The 20,895-nt window shown below is 42.7% G+C and overlaps 1 protein-coding gene across 1 annotated transcript in view; it reads right to left on the reverse strand.

Annotated features, from left to right (window-relative positions):
- The window catches only part of LOC129712715 (dynein axonemal heavy chain 11-like), a 286,248-nt gene extending 276,053 nt beyond the window's left edge, over window positions 1–10,195 (reverse strand). The window contains exons 1-2 of the mRNA XM_055661378.1: window positions 9,122–10,195; window positions 5,783–5,926 (exon numbers count right to left, since the gene is read on the reverse strand). Coding sequence (XP_055517353.1) covers window positions 5,783–5,926; window positions 9,122–9,397 — 420 coding nt within the window. The 5' untranslated portion in view covers window positions 9,398–10,195. The remainder of the gene's footprint in view (window positions 1–5,782; window positions 5,927–9,121) is intronic.
- Window positions 10,196–20,895: the final 10,700 nt, after the last annotated feature.

A 20,895-nucleotide genomic window follows, 5' to 3' on the forward strand; every position in this document is an offset into this window, starting at 1 on the left:
TTCAAGGTACATTCATGATAGTGGCAGACATATGTCTCTGCACCAAACAGAAACCTTTGCATGCAAAGAACAGATATTTATGTCATTTATTTATGTCAAGTTATTTATGTTAAAAGTAGAATAATAATCAAGGCATTTATGTTAAAAGTAGAATAATAATCCAAGGCATTTATTTGAATATACTTGGGAAACTGTGGTATCCCTCTAAATATATTTGGACGGGTGACGAACAGTTTGATCATCACGTACAGGTCCTCCCCAGGTTGCAAACGCCTGACTTGTAGATATGACCAACATTGCCGCAGTTAGGCTGCGGGTCGAGGAGCATTTTTGTGCAGTTTCGTGACCCAACTCATGGAACTACATTAAATTTTCACATATTGTGTAAAAATATTATATAAATCATCCCTGAAACTCGTCAAGAACAAAACTTGCACATTTTTATTAAATTAGAGAAAAAAGAAGAAAAATTTCGGGTATTTTTAGTCCAATCAAAGCATGTTTAACATTGAGTCGGACGCCAGTTGGCCAATCAAGCGCTTTGTTTCAGGCTAGCTAGGCAGGGAGCACACAACATGGCTGAGAGTGCTTCTACTGATGCCAGTTTTACTTGAGATTCCAATGAAGGTTCTTTGTTGTTCTGTGGATTACATGTTGTGGAAACTCGCAGCAGGGTAATTGAATTTAGTGAGAAAAGTATTAAGAAGTCTGAAGAATGTGCAGCTAAGTGGATAGAAGTGGAACAAAGCCTTGAAAGGAAAGTCCCTGCTGAGGTGCTGCAACACAAAGAGGGCAGCCAATTGGTGAAACCAGTCAAACTTTGTGAATCAACTGGAACTGAAAGGTAAGATCTAAAGTCTGAATTTATGAAAATTAATCTGTATGGACTTTAATTAATTTAATTGCATCCTTTTAAAATGTGAAAAAATGAGATTTGGAGGCTGTACATTCACTCATTCATTCATTCATTCACTCACTCACTCACTCACTCATGAAGTTGGGCCTAAACTATGTGAATCCATAACAAAGTAAATTAAACATTTCCACTAATGCCAGCTTGGTGAAGTCTAATAAGTTTTCTTTAACATCTATTCCCGGAGCTACCTGCGATAACTTACCAGGAAAAAGTGCTCAAACCGCGGGGCCTATGTACTTAACATAGTGAAGCCACGGCCTCAATTAAGAAGAGGCCGATTCGCGAACGTGGAGTGTGTTTGGATCATCTCCGTGGGGGGGGGAGGCTGTACATAGTGCCGTCCGTAGCGGCCGTTTCCAGGCCCCGACCACGGGAGGAAAAACTGAGGAATTATTCACTGCACTTTATAGGCTTCCATTGGAGTAAGAAATGGTCAGAAATGGCTGATGTTTATGTAGAAATGAATTGGTGTATGTGAACTTGAACTAATTTATCTATGGTAGTAACAATGTTATTCTCATTAACATTAAGAAGAGGCTGAAATTTTATGAATTGAAGTCCATGCAGACTTAATGACTATGAAAAGTTTTTTTTTGTAGCCTCTGCCTGACCCTCCACTTGAACTAACTTATCATTGGACATCAAAAGACTTGACTTGGAATCTGATGAAGAATATTCAGATGAAGATCAGATGTAATGTAAACCAATAAATTGGGGAAATAAATGATTATATAAAGTTTTATTTTAATGTCGATCGTTTCACTGTTTATTTGGTCAAATTATTTAAACAATGAGTGAAATATTTATGATAATCTACGTGCTGGTGAATGACCGTGAGACAGTCCACCTATGCATCCACATACATACATACACACATCCATCCATACGCACACTTCCATGCATGTATACACACACATGCACACAAACATCTGCGCACACACACCCATCCATCTGCGCGGACATACATGTACACATCCATGCACATACATACATCCACACATCCACATTTGACAGGTATACACAGACACACACACAAACTACAGATACTCAAACAATGCAACTTTTAGGGTTATTTTAGGTTAAAGGTAATAGCCCTCATTTGCAAAGGCACCATCGGGGGGTCTAACATAAATATAGGCTCATTGTTGCTTAAATTGTATACTCATCGAATAAACATCAGAGCATTTGATTCTTGGTCAGGATGGGACATTTACATCAGAAATAAGACAGGCCTCTTACAGGTTTGTTACCCAGCCTGGCACTGCCCCATTCCAACTATGGCTGTTACCCCCATTCTCCCCGCGATGGCAGTCAGTGGGGTTCAGTAAACAGGGGAACCCAGAAGAACTGTCCTGACCCATTAATTAGGCAGGTTCATGAGCCCTTAAAACCTGGGACCTCTGCTGCAGTCTCATTACATTTCCTATTAAAGCGACTGAAAGATGCCTTGCAGGACTGTCCCCCAGCCTGGAACTGCCTCAGTCCCACTATGGCCGTGACCCCCACTCTGTACACTGGCAGTCAGTGGGGTTCTGTAAAGGGAGGAACCCACAAGAACTGCCCTCACCCATTAATTAGGCTGGTTCAGGAGCAGGACCTGTGTGACAGTGTCATTAAAAAATGCTCACAGTTATATTCATCATATTATTTTTATATAATATAATTATACTTAATTATATATGATTACAGTCATATATATATATATGTATAATAATATAGTTTAAATGGACTGCAACACGGAAATAGGCTGCCCATGGTGTAATATGGGCATTGGCCTCTAGATGGCGCTTACTTTCCCGATCTAATTTTCTAAGTTTAATTAATTAATTAATGTGCAACTTTCGGCACTGACGAGTTATGACATCCTTTTCAATTGTATTTCATCTAAATCTGTGGAAAATTTCATGTAGTTCCGTGACGTGGGTCACAAAAATCGATTTCTAGACACATTTTTGATGCTGGGCCCACATAATTGCTCAATGCCAAGTGTTCCAGGCATCTTCTGCTATGTAGGAAATCAGTTCGAGGCAATATCATTGCTCCTGGTTTAACTACACAATTCCCCGGTTGGCCTATGTTTCTATTTAAATAAATTGGCAGGAGGCTGCATTTTTAACGTGAACTGTTTGGGTTACTACGTTTTCAAGAATAGAACCCCATCGTAACTCAGGGGGGACTCGTACTTAATTTATTTAAATTTCAAACTGCCTGAGGTTTTTGTAAATAATCGTGGTATTCAAAACATTACAAAAGATAAAAGTCTGAAAAAAATGTTTAAATGCTATAAATGCTCATCAAGTTAGGCAGCATCTGTGAAAAACCAAATAGAGTTAATATTTCAGGTCAAAGATCCTTTGTTACAATCAAACAAACATATATAGGATTGTCCTGAATTGTTAACTCTTTCTCTTTTTACAGATTTGGCTTAACATGCATTTTATTTAAATTTTGGATGCAAATTTTAGGATGCAAGTGGGGGGTTACCATTGATCATGTACTGCTTTGTGCCTTGCTGTAATCACCAGGAAACGGTAATGCTTGATTTGGGGACTAGCACACTGGGTATCATCCATTTAAGCTGTACTTTCACTGGGACTCCATGACATTCCAGTTTTTACTGTTCTTTCTCATTTGCTTTGAATGATTTCGGAACAGGTTTGCATCTGCAATATTTTAGTTATGTATTGTGCAGAATGCAAATATGTGCCTTGTGACTTTTGATGCCAGTAGCATGATCTTTAAGCACATCAGTGTTTTACATTAGGTGCCTGGTTAGATCTGGATGAATTGTATTCATATTAAGAATTTGTTGATGTGACTGTGTATAATCAGCCATAATTATAGATATCGATTGTGAAGAACAGTACACCTGATCTGACCAAACGTGTTCCAGGTTTAATTTGAGTAAGTACCATATTGCTGCACTTTAATGGAACATTGTTGATGACTCTTCAGGTAATAATTTATACCTGGATTTAAGCTTGCTTCAAGGTTTTGATCACTCACAATCACAGTTGTCAGAAAACTACTGCTGCAATTCCATTATCAGTGACATGCTGTTGAAAGCACAATGTGTCTCTCATTCATTTATTTCAAGTGTGTGCAGAATATCTTTCTGTGACTGCCTTTTATATTGTCTACCTTGCCAGCAGGGCATGTACATACTGTCACTATCTGCAATCGTTATGCTTTATCTGGATTTGCAAAGTGACCTACGAGTCCCATTTTCCCCATGGTTAAAACAATCCATCTTATTTGAGCTGAATGGATTTCCCACTGAAACTGCCTTTTTCACCAGCATGATTTGAGCATGATAAAGACACTGCTGTTACCACCACTGCACTCACAACCAGAACAAGGCCAAGGGGGGAGGGGTGTGAAGGTGCTAGCCAGTCAGTTGGTGTTCAGTAAATGAACCTCCACAAGCAGAATCGTTTTTGTGCTCACAAACAGCCTCATTTTGCACACTTTCTCCTTCAATCACACACCTGTACTTATCATTAGTACAAAAAAAACATGTCCATTCACTCCAGACACCTATTGTTTGCCCCTTATTTTTATCATAATCACCTATTTTGCCAATATACCCAACCAAGATTTGGCCTGCTATCGTCTAACTCTGGTTGCCAGGGACAAGTTGTGCCAAAGAGCATGTTGTATGTTGTGTGACTGTATAACTCTACCTGTGTCTATTTCACCTACATTCTCTTCTGAACCGTAGCTCGCATTTGACTTGGCACAATTTTCCCTGTGAGTTTTTTTTAACTCAACCAACTAATGTTGCCATACCAAGCACACAAGGACTCAAGTGAGGCAGGGTATTCAATATCTCATCTCAAATGTTGTTTACCATCTTTATCACCAATTCCATCACTGGCATCCATTACATTTTTGCTTACACCACAGACCATATATCAGATTACCATTTAACTTTCTGCTCAACCATCAAATTTCCAGCTTTTTCAGTAATATGTAGTTTAGTTTATTTTAGATTTTAGTTGAGAGACACATTGTGGAAACCGTCCCCTTGGCCCACCGAGTCCGTGCCGACCAGCGATCCCCGTACACTAACACTATCCTACACATTAGGGACCATTTACAATTACACCAAACCAATTAACCTATGTATGTCTTTGGAGTGTGGGAGGAAACTAAAGACCCCGGAGAAATTTCACGCAGGTCATGGGGAGAACACACAAACTCCAGACAGACAGCACCCGCAAGTCAGGGTCTCTGGCGCTGTAAGACGCCATGTCACTCTGTATATTATCCTCATCCTATGTTCACACTATAATAGGTCATGTATGTAGCATGCAAAACTCATCTTTTCAGTTATTCTAAAACATACATATTTTATAGTAAAACAAACTGAATTTCATTCCATGCTTTGACAGAATTTTTTTTTAATGTGGATTTGGTTTGATCTGAACTGCCATCTGTGCTCACATTCCAGTCCCACAAAGGTACCTGTATACTTGTATCTACTGCATCAGGTAGAGATGGACACATTATAAATATCTCCATTCCACAGCCAATATTGAGTTAATAACATAAAGCCCAAAAGTCAAATGCACAATGCATCCCCCACTCATCTCAGTGTAATCCGGTGCCACTACTAAGCCATGTGGTGAGTCTCATGACTCTGGCTTTCACCTCACCTGTAAATTTGAAGCAAATAAGTTATATGTAGAACGGGTAACTAATGGTTCATTGGAGAATTTCTGTTCACAAAACACAATCCCATCCAATGTATCATATTAAATGTAACCTCAAGCAAAGTAATTCATTAAGCATACATTCATACATGCCAAGCCTGTTAAAGTAGATTTAATTTAGCTTTGTGTACACTTGTAGTAAAGCACTCACCTCTTCGACCAGTGTAGTTATTTGATTAAGTGGTGTTCCAGCCAAATGACCAAATACAAGATTTTTTCTGTAATTCTCTTTTAGAATGGGGCATTTAACTTTCTTGAATATGTACACAGCTTTATTTTTCAAATTTGAGGGAAGCTGAAAAATTAAAATTAGTACTATTAGTTGTCAATTAATATTTACTTTTTTATTTGCATGCCAGATGTTGTGTACAAAATATACATTGTGCACAATAAGATCATAAGTTCTGCAACTTAACCTCTTCCCATGTTGCCAAGAGCCTAAAACATTCTTTACTTGTAATATTTACTTTGCTTCTTAATATTCACCTTGTAAGTATTTCTAAACAACAGATCATTCACAATCATCTGGTCACATATGCACTTAGACTAAATCCCATACGCTCAATACTAATGATCTTTGGACAGAATTTCCATGAGCCTCTCATACCCGTGAACAGAATTCATAGATGCTGCTGCACCCGCTGAGTTTCTCCAGCTTTTCTGTGTAACCTTCGATTCTCCAGCATCTGCAGTTCCCTCTTTATCACCATCTTCACTGTTGCTTTCAAATCAGTATTGAGACCAAGCAACTTCACCCTGTGTTATCTTAGCACCTATTCAGCAGCATCACAACAAACTGCTTTCTGTGAGTCTTAAAGTGTTTTGCTCCATTTGGGCCACACATGTGCCAGGATTTCCCACCCCTAACAAAAGGTCTCAGCACATCACCTGCACAAGTTCACATTCAATGGCAAAGGGATCAGGGCATTGGAAGTTAATTTCACTGACTAGAAATCTAACGCGATGGAATTTCATGGATATTGTTCCTCACCATATTTGTGCATATGACAAATTTGACATGGCACCATATCCTACTGAACATTTTAACCAAAGATAGACACAAAAGGATGGAGAAACTCAGCAGCTCAAACAGGATCTCCGGAGAAAAGAAACGTGACGTTTCAGATCGAGATCCTTCTTCAGACCATCCAAGTGGATCCATTCTGTAATCTTTTCAGTCGGACAAACTCATGGAGGGAGTTGAAAACAAGGGTGAGAATTTTAAAATCAAAGCATTGCTTAACCAGGAACCAATGTCGGTCACATTAAATACACAGCGTGTTTTCAAATTATGTTGCAGAGTGCAGCAAGTAGAAGTAAGTAAATAAGAAAGTTTATTGGCCAAGCATTCATATTCAAGGAATTTGCCTTGGTGCTCCACCCACAAGTAACAAGATATCATACAGTGACAGTTACGAATGACTCAGAAAACACTAAATATTAAGAATAATAAAACATCAATGATAAAACACCATTGATCAAGCATGTGAACCAACAAAATACCAGATCAAAGGGAGGATACAGATTTTTGGCTTTTGAGTAGAGCAACTACTCGTGGATAAAAACTGTTTTTATGCCTGGCTGTATAGGGAGGTTTCACGGCAGTCGGATCACGACACATGACCCGTAGTGTTGCTACGCTACTCCTAATGGATTACACGCGATGTACTGCAGGTAGGCACTTACCATTGTTTCCAACGTAGCGGGCCTGTTAAAACCCGCCGAAAATGGCAATTTTTGCACAGTAAATAATTATGGAAATCGGGATAAGCGTGTGAGACATTTAGCCTACTTCAGAATTCCAATAGTGAGGAAATATGATGGTGGATAGAAGTGAGAGCTGAAGGGACAACAACAGACATAGTGCTTAGCGAACATTGGCCGTTTGCTTACTGCATTTCATCAACTAAGGCATTATTTGTGTTTTTTCTTGATTTCTTTGGCATCTAAAAAGTTTCAGAAGTGATAAATCTGGCTGTAATTTTTTTTTTTTTTTAAATCGCCCATGGTTCTCAAGTGGGTTTTTACGTACAAAATGAAAAACGCATCTGAAGAAAAATTTACAGCCAGATTGATCACTTCTGAGACTTTTTAGATACCAAAGGATGCCTCACTGTTGATGAAATGCAGTGAGCAAACGCAATAATTCCGATATTTTCAATTACGATATCTGCACGGCCAATGTTCGCCAAGCACTTTAGCTGCTGTTGTCCCTTCAGCTCTCTCTTCTCTTTACCTTCATTTCGCTTCACTTTTGGAATTCTAAAGTTGGGTACATGTCTCTCACACTTACCCCAACTTCCACTATTTTTTTCAGCGCAAAAATTCAACATTTTGGCGGTTTTTAACAGGTAAGAAAGTACGCGTTTCTTGCATTAATAACATATACCGGAAGTGACGGATGTCTTCCAGATGGATTGAGCGGCTCCGTGCGTCAAGCCCTATGACCCAGTGACCTTACGTGCAACCCCCCTATTACTGGCAACAAGTAGAAGGGAAATAGGAAATAGCTAAGATTAACCAAGCTAATGGCTTAGGTGAGGAAAGAGACCATTCAAGACCAGTCTCTGGCTATGAATAGAATCAGGCAAGTAAGGTTCCATCGGATAGAATGTTACTTCTTGTTTTTGTCTTTGCACTAATATTGTTTTTTTTTTTTTAATCCTGATCTATGTTTATGACGGTGCTTACAGAGTACTATGTTTACATAGATGTTGTGTTGCTGAAAGTAAGAATGTAATTGTTCAATGCAGGACATATGACAATAAAACACTCTTGACTAGAAGTGGAAGGATTAGTCAACAATGTCAACGGTTGAAGGAAGAAGGCTAAGAAAGAGGAAATTAAATCTGGCATCATTACACTGTATACCATTCGTAAATTTGAGGTGCTTCAGGACTTTTTGGGGAGGGTGGGTCAGAAACCAGATTGCAAATATTCAAAGACTGTAAAAGTGTCCAGAAATGATGAGCACACATTTGAACACACAAAGTGCTCAAACGACTTGAAACAAAGGAAGGTTGCAAATGGGTGGTAGTTTTAAAGATCTAAGTGTGCAAAGTGATTGGTGTTTTGGTCCCTTTTACTGTTTACTGCTGCGAATGTTGTTGAAAGAAAGATAAATTCCTGAATTTGAAATTCAAAGAAACTGGTCACACAGGATGTTCACAAAATTGCTGGAGAAACTCAGCGGGTGCAGCAGCAGCAGTAGGATGTTGTTTTCAAAATCAATGTAAACAAAACCAAAACACTTCAGTTAACTTATGAAAAAAAAAGTTTCATGGCGTTTCTGCCAAACAGAACTAAATAAATACTAAAATACTGTTTTGGGCTCCTTTGGCGTTCAAATCGCATTTTTCGCCTAATATCTGTATGCAATGGGTGACTTAGGTAGCAGTTGGGGTGGGGGAGGTCAAAAGGCGCTTCTTTGTAGTTACACAAAGGTCACGTTCTGCAACTTTTAGCAGGTCCTAGCAGTCGGCGACCTTACCCCACAGGAGGCTGCGAGCAGCCCGGCGCCGCTGAGGAAGCACACAAGCAAACGTTCACGGTGCAGAAACTCCGCCAGGACTGTCTGATTCTCTGCCCTCCGGATAAACTGCAGCCACTTGTCTGCTCGCAGTCTCAGCGAACAGACGACGCGCTCTGCAATGTATTGCACCCTCTCGTCGTCTGCCAGGCTCGCCTCCTGGTTTTCCTCATCTTCTTCGACCATTCTTTCCGCTTTTGGAGTTTTCTTGGCAGCTTTACTTTCAACCGCGTTCATTTTGTTTGTTTAATTCAAGAGTGCCCAACTTCTGCAACCCTTGGAGCCGCCTGGCTTATAGCGAGCAACCACTTGCAGACACAGCTGACCGCTGATTGCTGCCGCGCTCTGGTTTCCTTGGGAATGAGGCAGCAGAATGATGCCTTTGCAGTTACTGCCAAAGATCCTCTGCTATAGGATCTTTGGTCGCTGCCACCTCCCCACCTCCCACCAATGAATAATTCCACCTCCAACCCACACTCCCTGCCCGGAGCAAATTAATACCGACCAGGGTGAAAATTGGACATTCAACGTTGCACTAAATGCGTAAAACAGGGGAAAGCAAACATGAACGTGGAATAATCCAATCAGCATTTTCCCAGGAAATATTTCAGGTTAGATGCGAACGTTAAAGGGGCTGTCCCACTTGGGCGACCTAATTGGTGAGTTTGGAAAACAATGACATGTTGAAGACCTCCTTCGACTATATTGAAGACCAGCTTCGACTAGCTATGACTAACTTCAGGAAAATTGGACAGCAAATACTAGAGAGTGAAGACGACCTCCCTTCGACTATGATGAAGACAATCTACGACTATCTTCGATTACCTTCAACTACCCTCGATTACCTATGACTAACATGCCGATCTACTACGACCGACTACGACTAAGCTTACGAGTATAAAACTATAGATTTTTTCCATGGTGACCTTTTTTACTCGCGGGATTTTTTAACATATTGACCTCGCTGAGGCCTCGAGTAAGCGGAGACCACTCTCGAGCATGAAGGAGAGTTACGAAGACCTCCTACAACCTCGTGTCGACCATGCTGAGAGTATGAGTCGAGGGCCAACTCGCCAGAACTCGCGGATTAGATCGCAGGGACTCCCCCACTGCGGTAATCTAATCTGCGAGTTTAGAAGAGTTTGCCATCGACTCAAACTCGCAGCATGGTCGACATGTGGTCCTAGGAGGTCCTATGAGGTCACTGGAACTCTCCTTCATGCTCGAGGGAAGTAAAATTTGGTCGGCTTGGTTCTTTTTAACTCGTAGTGCAGTGGAGTAGGGTTGAGGTTTTCCAGGCAGTCGATGGCAGCCGTAGGCAATTTCCTTCACTGACCGGGCATTTTGATTGGCTCATTTTCAGGATCAAAGAAAACCGACCGATATGTAAAATGCCCGCTAAACTTTATTACACTTCTTAAAAGTGTTTCCACTCCTTCTACCCACCCCCCCCCTTCCCCTTTCTCCCTTCTCTCCCCTTCTCTCCGCCCCCTCCGCGCTCTCTAAAGGACACCATTAGTGTGCAACCGTCTTTTACTTTTCTCTTCATTGCAGGTGTGAATTTCAGACAGCGTTCCCGCGCTTTCCCTGGCCCCGCCTTTGCGTTGTGTGTGGGGGGAAATCCTTTAAAACTGAGATGAGAAGAACTTTTTTCACACAGAGAGTGGTGAATCTCTGGAACTCTCTGCCACAGAGGGTAGTTGAGGCCAGTTCATTGGCTATATTTAAGAGGGAGTTAGATGTGGCCCTTGTGGCTAAGGGGATCAGGGGGTATGGAGAGAAGGCAGGTACGGGATACTGAGTTGGATGATCAGCCATGATCATATTGAATGGCGGTGCAGGCTCGAAGGGCCGAATGGCCTGCACCTAATTTCTATGTTTTCTATGTTCTGTGTGTGTGTGTGTGTGTGTGCGTGCTGTCGGTCAATCCAGCTCGCGGTTTCAACGTGGATGGTCGATCCAGCTCAAGGTTTTCCAGGCGAGTGCCCTCGAGCTTGAAGGTCAAAGACACTTTTTTTTCCCACTTAGTTTTTATTGATTTTTCACAGAGATATATACAAAACAGTGCAACACCATCATCATAAATAAAACAAAATAAGAAAAACAACAATCAAAATTAAAAAAATAAATAAATAGGGGGGGAAAAAAGAGGTAAATAAATAAAAAATTGAAATAAGACCGTGTGGTTCACTTTCCAAATTAAAAAAAATATTACATTGATTAGTTATCTGGAGATATTTCAATATTCGCACAAACATATCATCTAGTTCTATATAACACAGTCTTCCCATATCTAGCTCGACATTTATCTAGTTGGTATCATGGCTCAAATAAACGGTCCATTTTTCCCAGATCTTTTCAAATGAATTCTCCTTGACTCAAGAAATATGTCAGTTTCTCCATAGTAAAGATGTCTCGCACAATTTCTAGCCACTGTTCCTGTTTTGGGGTTTTTTCATTAAGCCACTGCCTGGTAATGGCCTTCTTACTTGCTGCAAGCAAAACTTTAATCAAATAAGTATCTTCTATCTTTCAAATATCTTTAATGTGCCTCAGATACATCACAGGGCAGGTATTTGGAATTTTATAACCCAAGGTATTTTTAATAGCTGCATTAACATTTTCCCTGTGTGGCCTTATCTTTACACAGTTCCAGAAAATATGCGAGTGGTCTGCCTCCATACTCCCGCACAGCCTCCAACAATGTTGTTGTACAGCAAGTTGTCTGCTTTTTATTTTGGGTGTTGTAAAAAAGCAAATTAGATTCTTCCAGCAAAATTCTCTCCATACTAGTGAGCTTGTGGATGAACATTGTGCTTCACACATTTGATACCATTCTTCTTCTTCTGTAATTTGAATTTTTAATTCTGCTTCCCATTTTGTTTTTATGTAGAGCGTTGATTCTCCCTCACTTCCCACCAGAGCTTGGTAGAAAGCAGAGATGACCCGAGACCCCTTCTGCTTGTATGCATCCACAATCACCTTGATCACACTATTTGAAGTTTCATCTAGTTCTGACCTTATCTCTTTTGTAAAGTAGTCTCTTAATTGCAAGTATCTAAAAAAATCTTTGTTTTCGAGACCATACTTTGACTATAAATCTTGGAAGCTCATAAACTCGCCATTTTCTGAAACTGTAAACATTGCCGTTATTCCTTTTTGTGCCCATTCTTTGAATCTTGAAATCATACACTTAAACTTTAAGTCATATGCGAACCACTCCAATGCGTGAACCCCTCTTTTTAATTTGTATTTTTCCACTATAACAATCCATATTTCGAATGTAAATGCTACTATTAGATCCATAGCATGTCTCAAAGCCCCTCTCAGATATTTGTCTCCCACCAAAATCCGGGTCTGGTAACCCTTTATCTCCTTTTCCATTTCTTTCCATTGAGACTCATAATCAGGTCCACACCAACAAGCCAGGGGTCTGAGTTGAGCTGCATAAAAGTATTTCCTCAGATTTGTTAAAGCCATTCCACCCACTGCTTTTCGGCAGTTGAAGTGTTGTTAGTTCTATTCTTGGTTTTTTGCTTTTCCAAATGAATCTAGAGACCATCTTATCCCAGGCTATGAATTTGTCTCGGGGAACATTAATTGGGAGAGATTGGAATAAATATAGTAGTTTAGGTAGGATATTCATTTTTACCGTTTGTATTCTGGCACTGAAGTCTAGAGGAAGGGTAGACCACCTTTCAACATTCTTTTTGATGTTTTCTTCAATTGCCTGGTTTTCTTCAATTCTCTCCAAACATCAATTAGGCCCATTTCCTGCACTGATGTGTTAATAAACTTGTCAGATGCATCTTATTTTTTTTTGGCTTGTTGTATCCTAATTATGATTCATAACCACATTGAAGTCCCATTCACATCAAGTCAAGTCAAGTTTATTCGTCACATACACATACGAGATGTGCAGTGAAATGAAAAGTGGCAATGCTTGCGGATTGTGCAAAAAAAAAAAACTATCAAACAGAATGGAACATATTCACATATTACATATTTGTGGGAGGAAAAAAAGAGCAATTTTAAAAGGACACCACACAACAGTAAATTGGTACAGTAAAGTCAGTCCCTGGTGAGATAGGATTTACAGTCCTAATGGCCTCTGGGAAGAAACTCCTTCTCATCCTCTCCATTTTCACAGAATGGCAACGGAGGCGTTTGCCTGACCGTAGCAGCTGGAACAGTCCGTTGCTAGGGTGGAAGGGGTCTCCCATGATCTTGTTGGCTCTGGAGTTGCACCTTCTGATGTATAGTTCCTGCAGGGGGGCGATATATCAAAATACCTTCAGTCTCTAAAGCAATAATGTCAAACAGAGTTTTGAGAAAACATTTGGTACTCTCTGGGGGGGCATAAACATTGATCAGTGTCACAACTTTGTTTTCCAGCTTTCCTTTAATTAATACATACCTTCCCTCTTTGTCCCTGACTTCTTTATGGCATTCAAATTGGACTGCATTTGTGATAAGGATAGCTACTCCCCTCTTTTGGCTAGTTTTGTAGGAACTATAAAATGCATTTCTAAAGCCAAAGCGTTTTAATTTCTCATGTTCTTGTTGAGGCAGGGAGTTTCTTATAAAAATAGTACCTGAGCCTTTTCTTTTTTCAGTTTAGCCAGGACCTTGCTCATTTTAACTGGATTATTCATCCCATTTACATTGAGTGACACCAATTTAATAGTATTATGTGACATTTAATTTACCTAATCCTGTATTGCATTCATAAATCTCCAGATAACTTGGAACTGGAACTGTGAACATCTGGACAACATGTGCCAAATAAAGACAATTAAAAAAAAGGGAAATCATTAGTCGTCCAAGTAATGGTGATTCCTTGCCACCCTGAGGGAGGCAGGTAGAGGGGAAAACCTCCTCCCAGAGGGCCCCTCACTAGAGGTGAAACACTCCATTTCACGCATTCTAGTATCATCCAACATCATCCGATAGCACATACTTTCCAGTCCAAAAGAAGTTGTGCCACAATAAAAGCTAGTTGGATGGGGTCTGCTCAGACTCCTGTAGTCACTCTCTTGCTGTCTCACTCCCGTCTTCGCTCCTCTTTCTAACTCTCTGCCATGTCATAGCCTGGAGAAGACGTTCCATTTCTGGGTCCGCCGGCTCCTCAACGCTGTAATCTGGTGTCTCCACGAAGTAACCTCTCCTCCTCAGCTCATGCGCTGCATCTTGTGCACTATGATATGTGCATGTTCCTGAGTTCCAGTGAATGCGCATCTTGTCCAGCGGTGTCTGGAAGTGGACACCTCTCTCCTTCAGGGCCCTCTATATTCCCTTACATGCCTTGCGCTTCTGGACAACCTCCGTTGCATAGTCGTGGTCAAATGATAGACGTCGCCTGTCAATCATTATTTTTTTTCCCTAGGCCTTTTTCAACACCATTTCTTTGGAATTAAACTCCAGGAAATTTACCACTATGGACCTAGGTGGTGCGTTACGTTACGGTTTGCGAGCCAAAGCTCTGTGCGTGCGCTGAATCTGTACGTTGGTGTCCGTTGTTATTGCGCGTTCAGTTTTTCAAAAGTTGCTCCACAAATTCAGACATGGATTTGCCTTCTTTCTCTTCGGGTACGCCATAGATGCGAATGTTATTTCGTCTAGACCGTCCTTCCAAATCAGTCAGTTTTTCTTGCATGACTTCCTGTTTTTTTATAGATTTAATCAGCACATTTTTCATAGCCATGTTAATGGTCTCAGCCTCTTCGATTCGTGCCTCTGCTTTGTTTAGTCTAGTTTAGTGGGCGTGGATTTGTTTGGAGTTAGCAGAAAGTTTATGGTAAATTTCTTGCTTCAGATCTTTGAGTTCGGGTTTCATGTCTTCTTTGAGTCCTTCTTTAAGTTTATGTAAGTCCACTTTATATTCAGCCCTGAAGTCACGTATTTCCTTACTGATATTGTGGAGCATTGAGCGCATGGTTTCTGCCGAGCCATCGTTTGAGCTTTGAGCTTTGTCCATTTCTGGTGACTTATTTCTTTCTCATCTGTCACGTTTCTTTTGACTTCTAGTTGTCTCTCCCCTACTCATTCCAATACAGAAAACTGTGAATTATGTGGCAATTAGTGAATTAAGGGAGGTTAGTTTTAAACTTGCTATCGGGGGCTCGTGATTAAGCAGCCATCTGCTCACCTCGCCACCGGAAGTCGAAGACACTCTTCTTAATTCGCAGATTAGGTCGCCTTCAAGGGGCTGTCCCGCTGCGGCGACCTAATCTGCGAGTTTAGAAGAGTTTGCCCTCGACTCAAACTCGCAGCATGGTCGACACTTGGTCCTAGGCAGCCATATGAGGTCACTGGAACTCTCCTTCACGCTCGAGAGAAGTTCCTGCAAACTCGCGGCCTCAGCTAGGTCGCGGAAAATCTTTCAGCATTGGTCAGCATGAATCTTTTTAACTCGTAGTGCAGTGGCGTGGGGTTGCTATGTAGTTACAGGCAGACAAAGATAGCCGTAGGCAATCTCCTTCACTGACCCGGCATTTTAATTGTCTCATTGGAGTTTTCAGGACCAGGGAAAACCGACCGGAAGGTAAAATGCCCGCTAAACTTTATTATGTTGTCTGACCTTCAAAGTGTCTCTCTACCCCCCCCCCCCCATCCCCCCCTTCTTCTTCCCCCCTTCTCCTTCCCCCCCTTCTCCCTCCACCCCATTCCCCCTTCTTCCCCCCTTTTCTCTCCCCCCCTTCCCTCCCTCCCCCTTTTTCTCCCCTCCCCCTTTTCTGCCCCCCCCTTTTCTGCCCCCCCCACCCCCCCCTTTTCTCCTTCCCCCCCCCTTCCCTCCCCTCCCCCTTCCCTCCCCCCCCCCTTTCTCCCCCCCCCCCTCCCCTCCCCCTTCTCCCTCTCCCTCCCCCTTTTCTTTTCTCCCCCCCCCTTTTCTCTCTCCACATCTCCCTCCCCCTTTTTCTCCCCTCACCCTTTCTCCCCCCCCTTTTTTCTCCCTCCCCTCCCCTTTTCTCCCCCCCCTTTTCTCTCTTTTCTCCCTCCCCCTTTTCTCCCCCCCCTTTCTCTCTCTTCCCCCTTTTCTCCCCTCACCCCCCCCCCCCTTTCTCTTCCCCCCCTTTTCTTCCCCCTCCCCTTTTCCTCCGCCCCCCCCCTTTTTTTCCCCTCCCCCCTTCCCTCCCTCCCCTTTTCGCCCCTCCCCCTTTTCTTCCCCCCCCCTTTTTCCCCCCCTCCCCTTTCTCCCTCCCCCCCCTTCTCTCCCCCCCCCCCGCTTCTCTCCCCCATTTTCTCCCGCGCTCTTCTCCCCCCCTCCCTCTCTCCTCCTTCCTCTCCCCCCTCCTCTCTCCCCCCTCTCTCTCCCCCTCCCCCTCTTCTCACCCACCCTTCTCACCGCCCCTTCTCACCCCACCTTCTCTCCTCCTTCTCTCCCCCCTCTTCTCTCCACCCCTCTTCTCTCCCCCTGCCTTCTCCCTCCCCCCCAAAGAAAGTTTATCCTCATCTCAGTCCTAACTGGTCTATTCTTAAACTGTGACCCCTGGTTCTGAACTCCCCCAACATCGGGAAAAAGTTTCCCGCTGTTACAGTAAGTGAAAATCTAGCAGGCAACAGGATGCTTTCCCCAACCGCCCCCATTTGAAGGCTACTATCTTCCACCACTTCTACCCAATTCTTGGTACCTACTTCCAACAGCATGGACCAGGATGCAGCTCAGTGAACAGGGTAAATTTGGCACAGAGACTCTCACGGCAGCGGCGCATCACTTCTGACGCCTCCGACGACTCGGGACCCTTGCACTGAGACTACTCCATGGGCGGAGCTGCAGCGAGAGACTCGCCAGCCCCGGCTCCCCATCCGCATCTGCCCCCGCCACTGTTTCTAATCCATCTCTCCCTCCGCCCCAGCTCTCCAACACCCACGGCCCATGCAGTTGATATTAGTTTTGAAATTCTCGTTGATCACAAAATATCTCATGACAGAGCGTTCGAAATGCTGTGATCAGCGTGAGAGCGTGAGAATTCGGCGAAATGCGTGAGTCTCACGCTCAATGCGTGAGAGTTGGCAGCTCTGAAATAAGTGAGCCGGTATCTTCAGCAGCCATACATCTTATCACCTGAAGAGTGTTACTGATCTGTCAAACAGATGTTTGGGGATTTTTCTTTATTATAGAGAGAATTCTTCCATCATCAGCTGTGGAAGTATTCCTTGGCCTGCCAGCCCCTTTGCGATTAGTAAGCTCATCAGTGCTCTCTTTCTTCTTAATGATGTTCCAAACAGTTGATTTTGGTAAGCCTAAGGTTTGGCTGATGAAACAGTTTTATTCGTGTTTCTCAGTCTCATAATGACTTCTTTGACTTTCATTGGCACAACTTTGGTCCTCATGTTGATAAACAGCAATAAAAGTTTCCAAAGGTGATGGAAAGACTGGAGGAGACTAGGTGCTGAGAGCTCTCTTATACCTGCATTAAGGAGGCAATTAAACACACCTGAACAATTACAAACACCCGTGAGGCCATATCCCCCAAACATTATGGTGCCCTGTAATGGGGGGACTATGTATAAACACAGCTGTAATTTCTACATGGTGAAACAACAATGTATTTAAATGGCCTTTAATAATATCTGACATTGTGCACTTTAACCAAATGTGATTTTTTTTTTCTATTACAAATCTCAATTTGTGGAGTACAGAGGCATATAAATAAATAATGGGTCTTTGTCCCAAACATTATGGAGGGCACTGTAAGTAACTCCCTCTTATAGCATCAAGGATGACTTGCTCCCACTCCAATATAATGAAGCCAACATCAGATTGCAAACTCTTCCAAAGATGGGGCAGATGGGTGGGTAGTTTATGAGGTGGTGCTCTCCTTCTGCTTACAAAGGGCTTCTGTGGTCATGGCCTCAGTTCTCAATATTATACTAAATGCTCCTTCTCCACTGAGCAGTCATGGGCTCCAGGAATCAGTAAGGTTGTCTCATTTCTTCAAGGAGAAATTTCCAAGACAGCTCAAAATGAAGTGCACATGTTGGAATAACAGAACTTGAACTTCAGTTAACGTCTGAAGTTCAAAGTGATTGCATGTACTAGATCTTCGGTCACAGAAATTTCTAAGAAATATTCCAATAGTATGTAGCATTATTGGAACCCCTCATGCTAGATGGCTCATTGGGAAAAAAAAATCTGCTATTTTCTTTGTACTACTTTAAATTACTATAATGTCACACAAAGTTTATCTATAAAATGCTAATAAGGCAACAGCAAAGGATGCTTCTTAATTTCACACATGGTCCTTATACAAAGCAGTGCATATTACAACAAAGTGTAACGTGAATAAATATAGCTTCTTTGTAATATAGAACATCAAGTTTCCACTGTTTAACAAATGCTCCATTTCACCAAGGTTTCACGCAGTTCTTCAAGTGAAATAGTAAACCTGGATCTAATCGACATTCATGGTGTTATAACAGAGCAAGTGACACATTGTGTACAAAATCTTGTGAGGAATGAATCTGGTAAATGCAGAGTATTTTGCCCAGAGTAGAATCAAGATCCAGAATATATAGGTTTAAGATGAGGAGGGAAACATTTAATAGGAACCTGAGGGGTAACATTTTTACACAAAGGGTGGTGGGGGTATGGAATGAGCTGCCTGTGGAGGTGATTAAGGCAGGTACCATCCCAGTTAAAAAAACATTTTAACAGGAACATGGATAGGATAGATTTAGAGGGATGCTAGATTAAGTGGGACCCGTTGGGTTCCTGTCACACAGGAGGCTTGGTCCCACAACACAATATTCCACCGCTCACCCATAGCCCCCAACTGCGCAGGCACAGCTCATTTACCCTCATCCCTAGCACTCTCTCTCCCCTCCTCTTCACCCTCCCTCTTCTTTCACCTCTCCTCCTCCCTCAATCCCTCCCTCACCTCTCTCTCTCTCTCTCTTCTTTCCGCTACCCTCAGTCACTCCCTCCCTCCCTCCATAACACCTCTCCAATCCCTACCACCCTCCTATCCCTCTAACTCCCACCTCACCACCCCTATCCCCCCACCTACCCACTGCCCTCTTCTCCCTCTATTCCCCACTCCCTACCTCCCCTACTCCCCCCTCCTCTACTCCCCCTCTCCTCTCCCTCTATTCCCCCTCCTGCCCCACACTCCCTCCTCACCTCCCCAGGATCTCGAGGTTGCCGCTCCTCTCCCTTCTGGTGTGCCGCAGAGGAGCATCACCCGTCGGCGCCCTTAGAGCCAGGCCTTGGATCCTCGGCTTGGAAGCACCAGTAGCTAAGGCCGCGCCGGCGTGTGGACGGGGGTGGGGTGTGGGAGGGTGAGGGGCGAGCTCGGAGAAGAGATGGGGAAGACGCTCTCCTCCGCTGGGATGAGACTCTCCGCTTTCCGTTTAGCGACATCTCCGACTCCGCGCAGGGCCGCTTCCGGTCCCTCCGAAAATGGTATCCGGTTGGAGACCTCCGCCGCCCACCCACAGTGTCCCTCAGCTCCAGGAAAGAGACCAATCCACACGGTGCTGACTGGCAGGAGAGGAGATCAATCTGCGCATGTGCGGTTTTTATGATTTTTAAACCTCGCCAACTTTTACAATATACTACCGATCGGAACGAAACATGTTGCACTTGCAGCACAGGAGAATGGTGAGTGCACTGACGAGAAATTGTAATGCTATTGCGAACCGTTTTTGCGCAATAGAAAAACCACGTAAAACGGAAGAGCACAAGATCAGAGTTTTAGTTATGTATCGATAGATGGATAGATGGGCCAAACACAGGCAGCTGGAACTAGTGTAGATGGGTGCATGTTGGTTGGCGTGGGCAAGTTGGACCGAAGAGCCTGTTTCCACTCAGTATGACTGTATGACTATTAACACTGCAGAAGTTCGGCTACCTATTATAAACTGTGTAAATTTCCTTCCATTAATTTCATGAGGATTAATGTATCCTGAATCAGCCACATCATCAGAAGGATGGAGAGTTTCTGTTGAAAGCTGCAAAAATGATGTGTCTTAAAGGATATTTAATACCAACAAATCTGGAAATGGCAATAAGATCACATGATGCAGAATGAAATGTCTGTGGAGACCAAAAGGCTGATTTAAGTGGTAAAAGGCAGTGGCCAAATTATTGCTCCACCTGGAACCTCAGTAATGACCACATCTTGACTTGTAGGTGAAGTATTTCTATCACTGGTAACAGGCAGAGAAACAATGCAAGGGAGGTATACGAAGAATTTGATGGAACAACATAATATACTACTATCTTCAAAGCCATTTTGTTGACTCCCATTGATTGTAACACCTAGGCCACAGCTAACAATGGCCTGTTCCCTTTATCATTGTTACTTTTTGCATATCTTTCATTAATTTGTTCTATATCTCTCTCGGTTCCCTTTCCCCAGGCTCTCAGTCTGAAGAAGGGTCTAGAAAATGTCACCTACTCCTTTTCTCCAGAAATGCTGTCTGACCCAATTAGTTACTACAATTTTTTGTTTCCATCTTTGGCTTAAACCAGCTTCCAGCTAAATCAGTTCCTTCCTAAACATAAAATGCTTCATTAAACTCCTCCTGAAGATTAGGGAGTGATTATCTACAATAGTCACAGAGATGATAACATGATTTTGGCAAATGTTGTGAGCACATGTCTATGCTCCTTCTTCCTGCGTATATGCAGTGACTAAAGAGTGCAGGTCCAGCAGTGAGGATTGTACAGAGCTGGACTGGGAGTCAAGGAATGACTCCAAAACTGCTTGACATTGGTAAAATGGGCAATG

This window comes from Leucoraja erinacea, chromosome 2 (assembly GCF_028641065.1).
Source record: "Leucoraja erinacea ecotype New England chromosome 2, Leri_hhj_1, whole genome shotgun sequence".
Lineage (NCBI taxonomy): Eukaryota > Metazoa > Chordata > Chondrichthyes > Rajiformes > Rajidae > Leucoraja > Leucoraja erinaceus.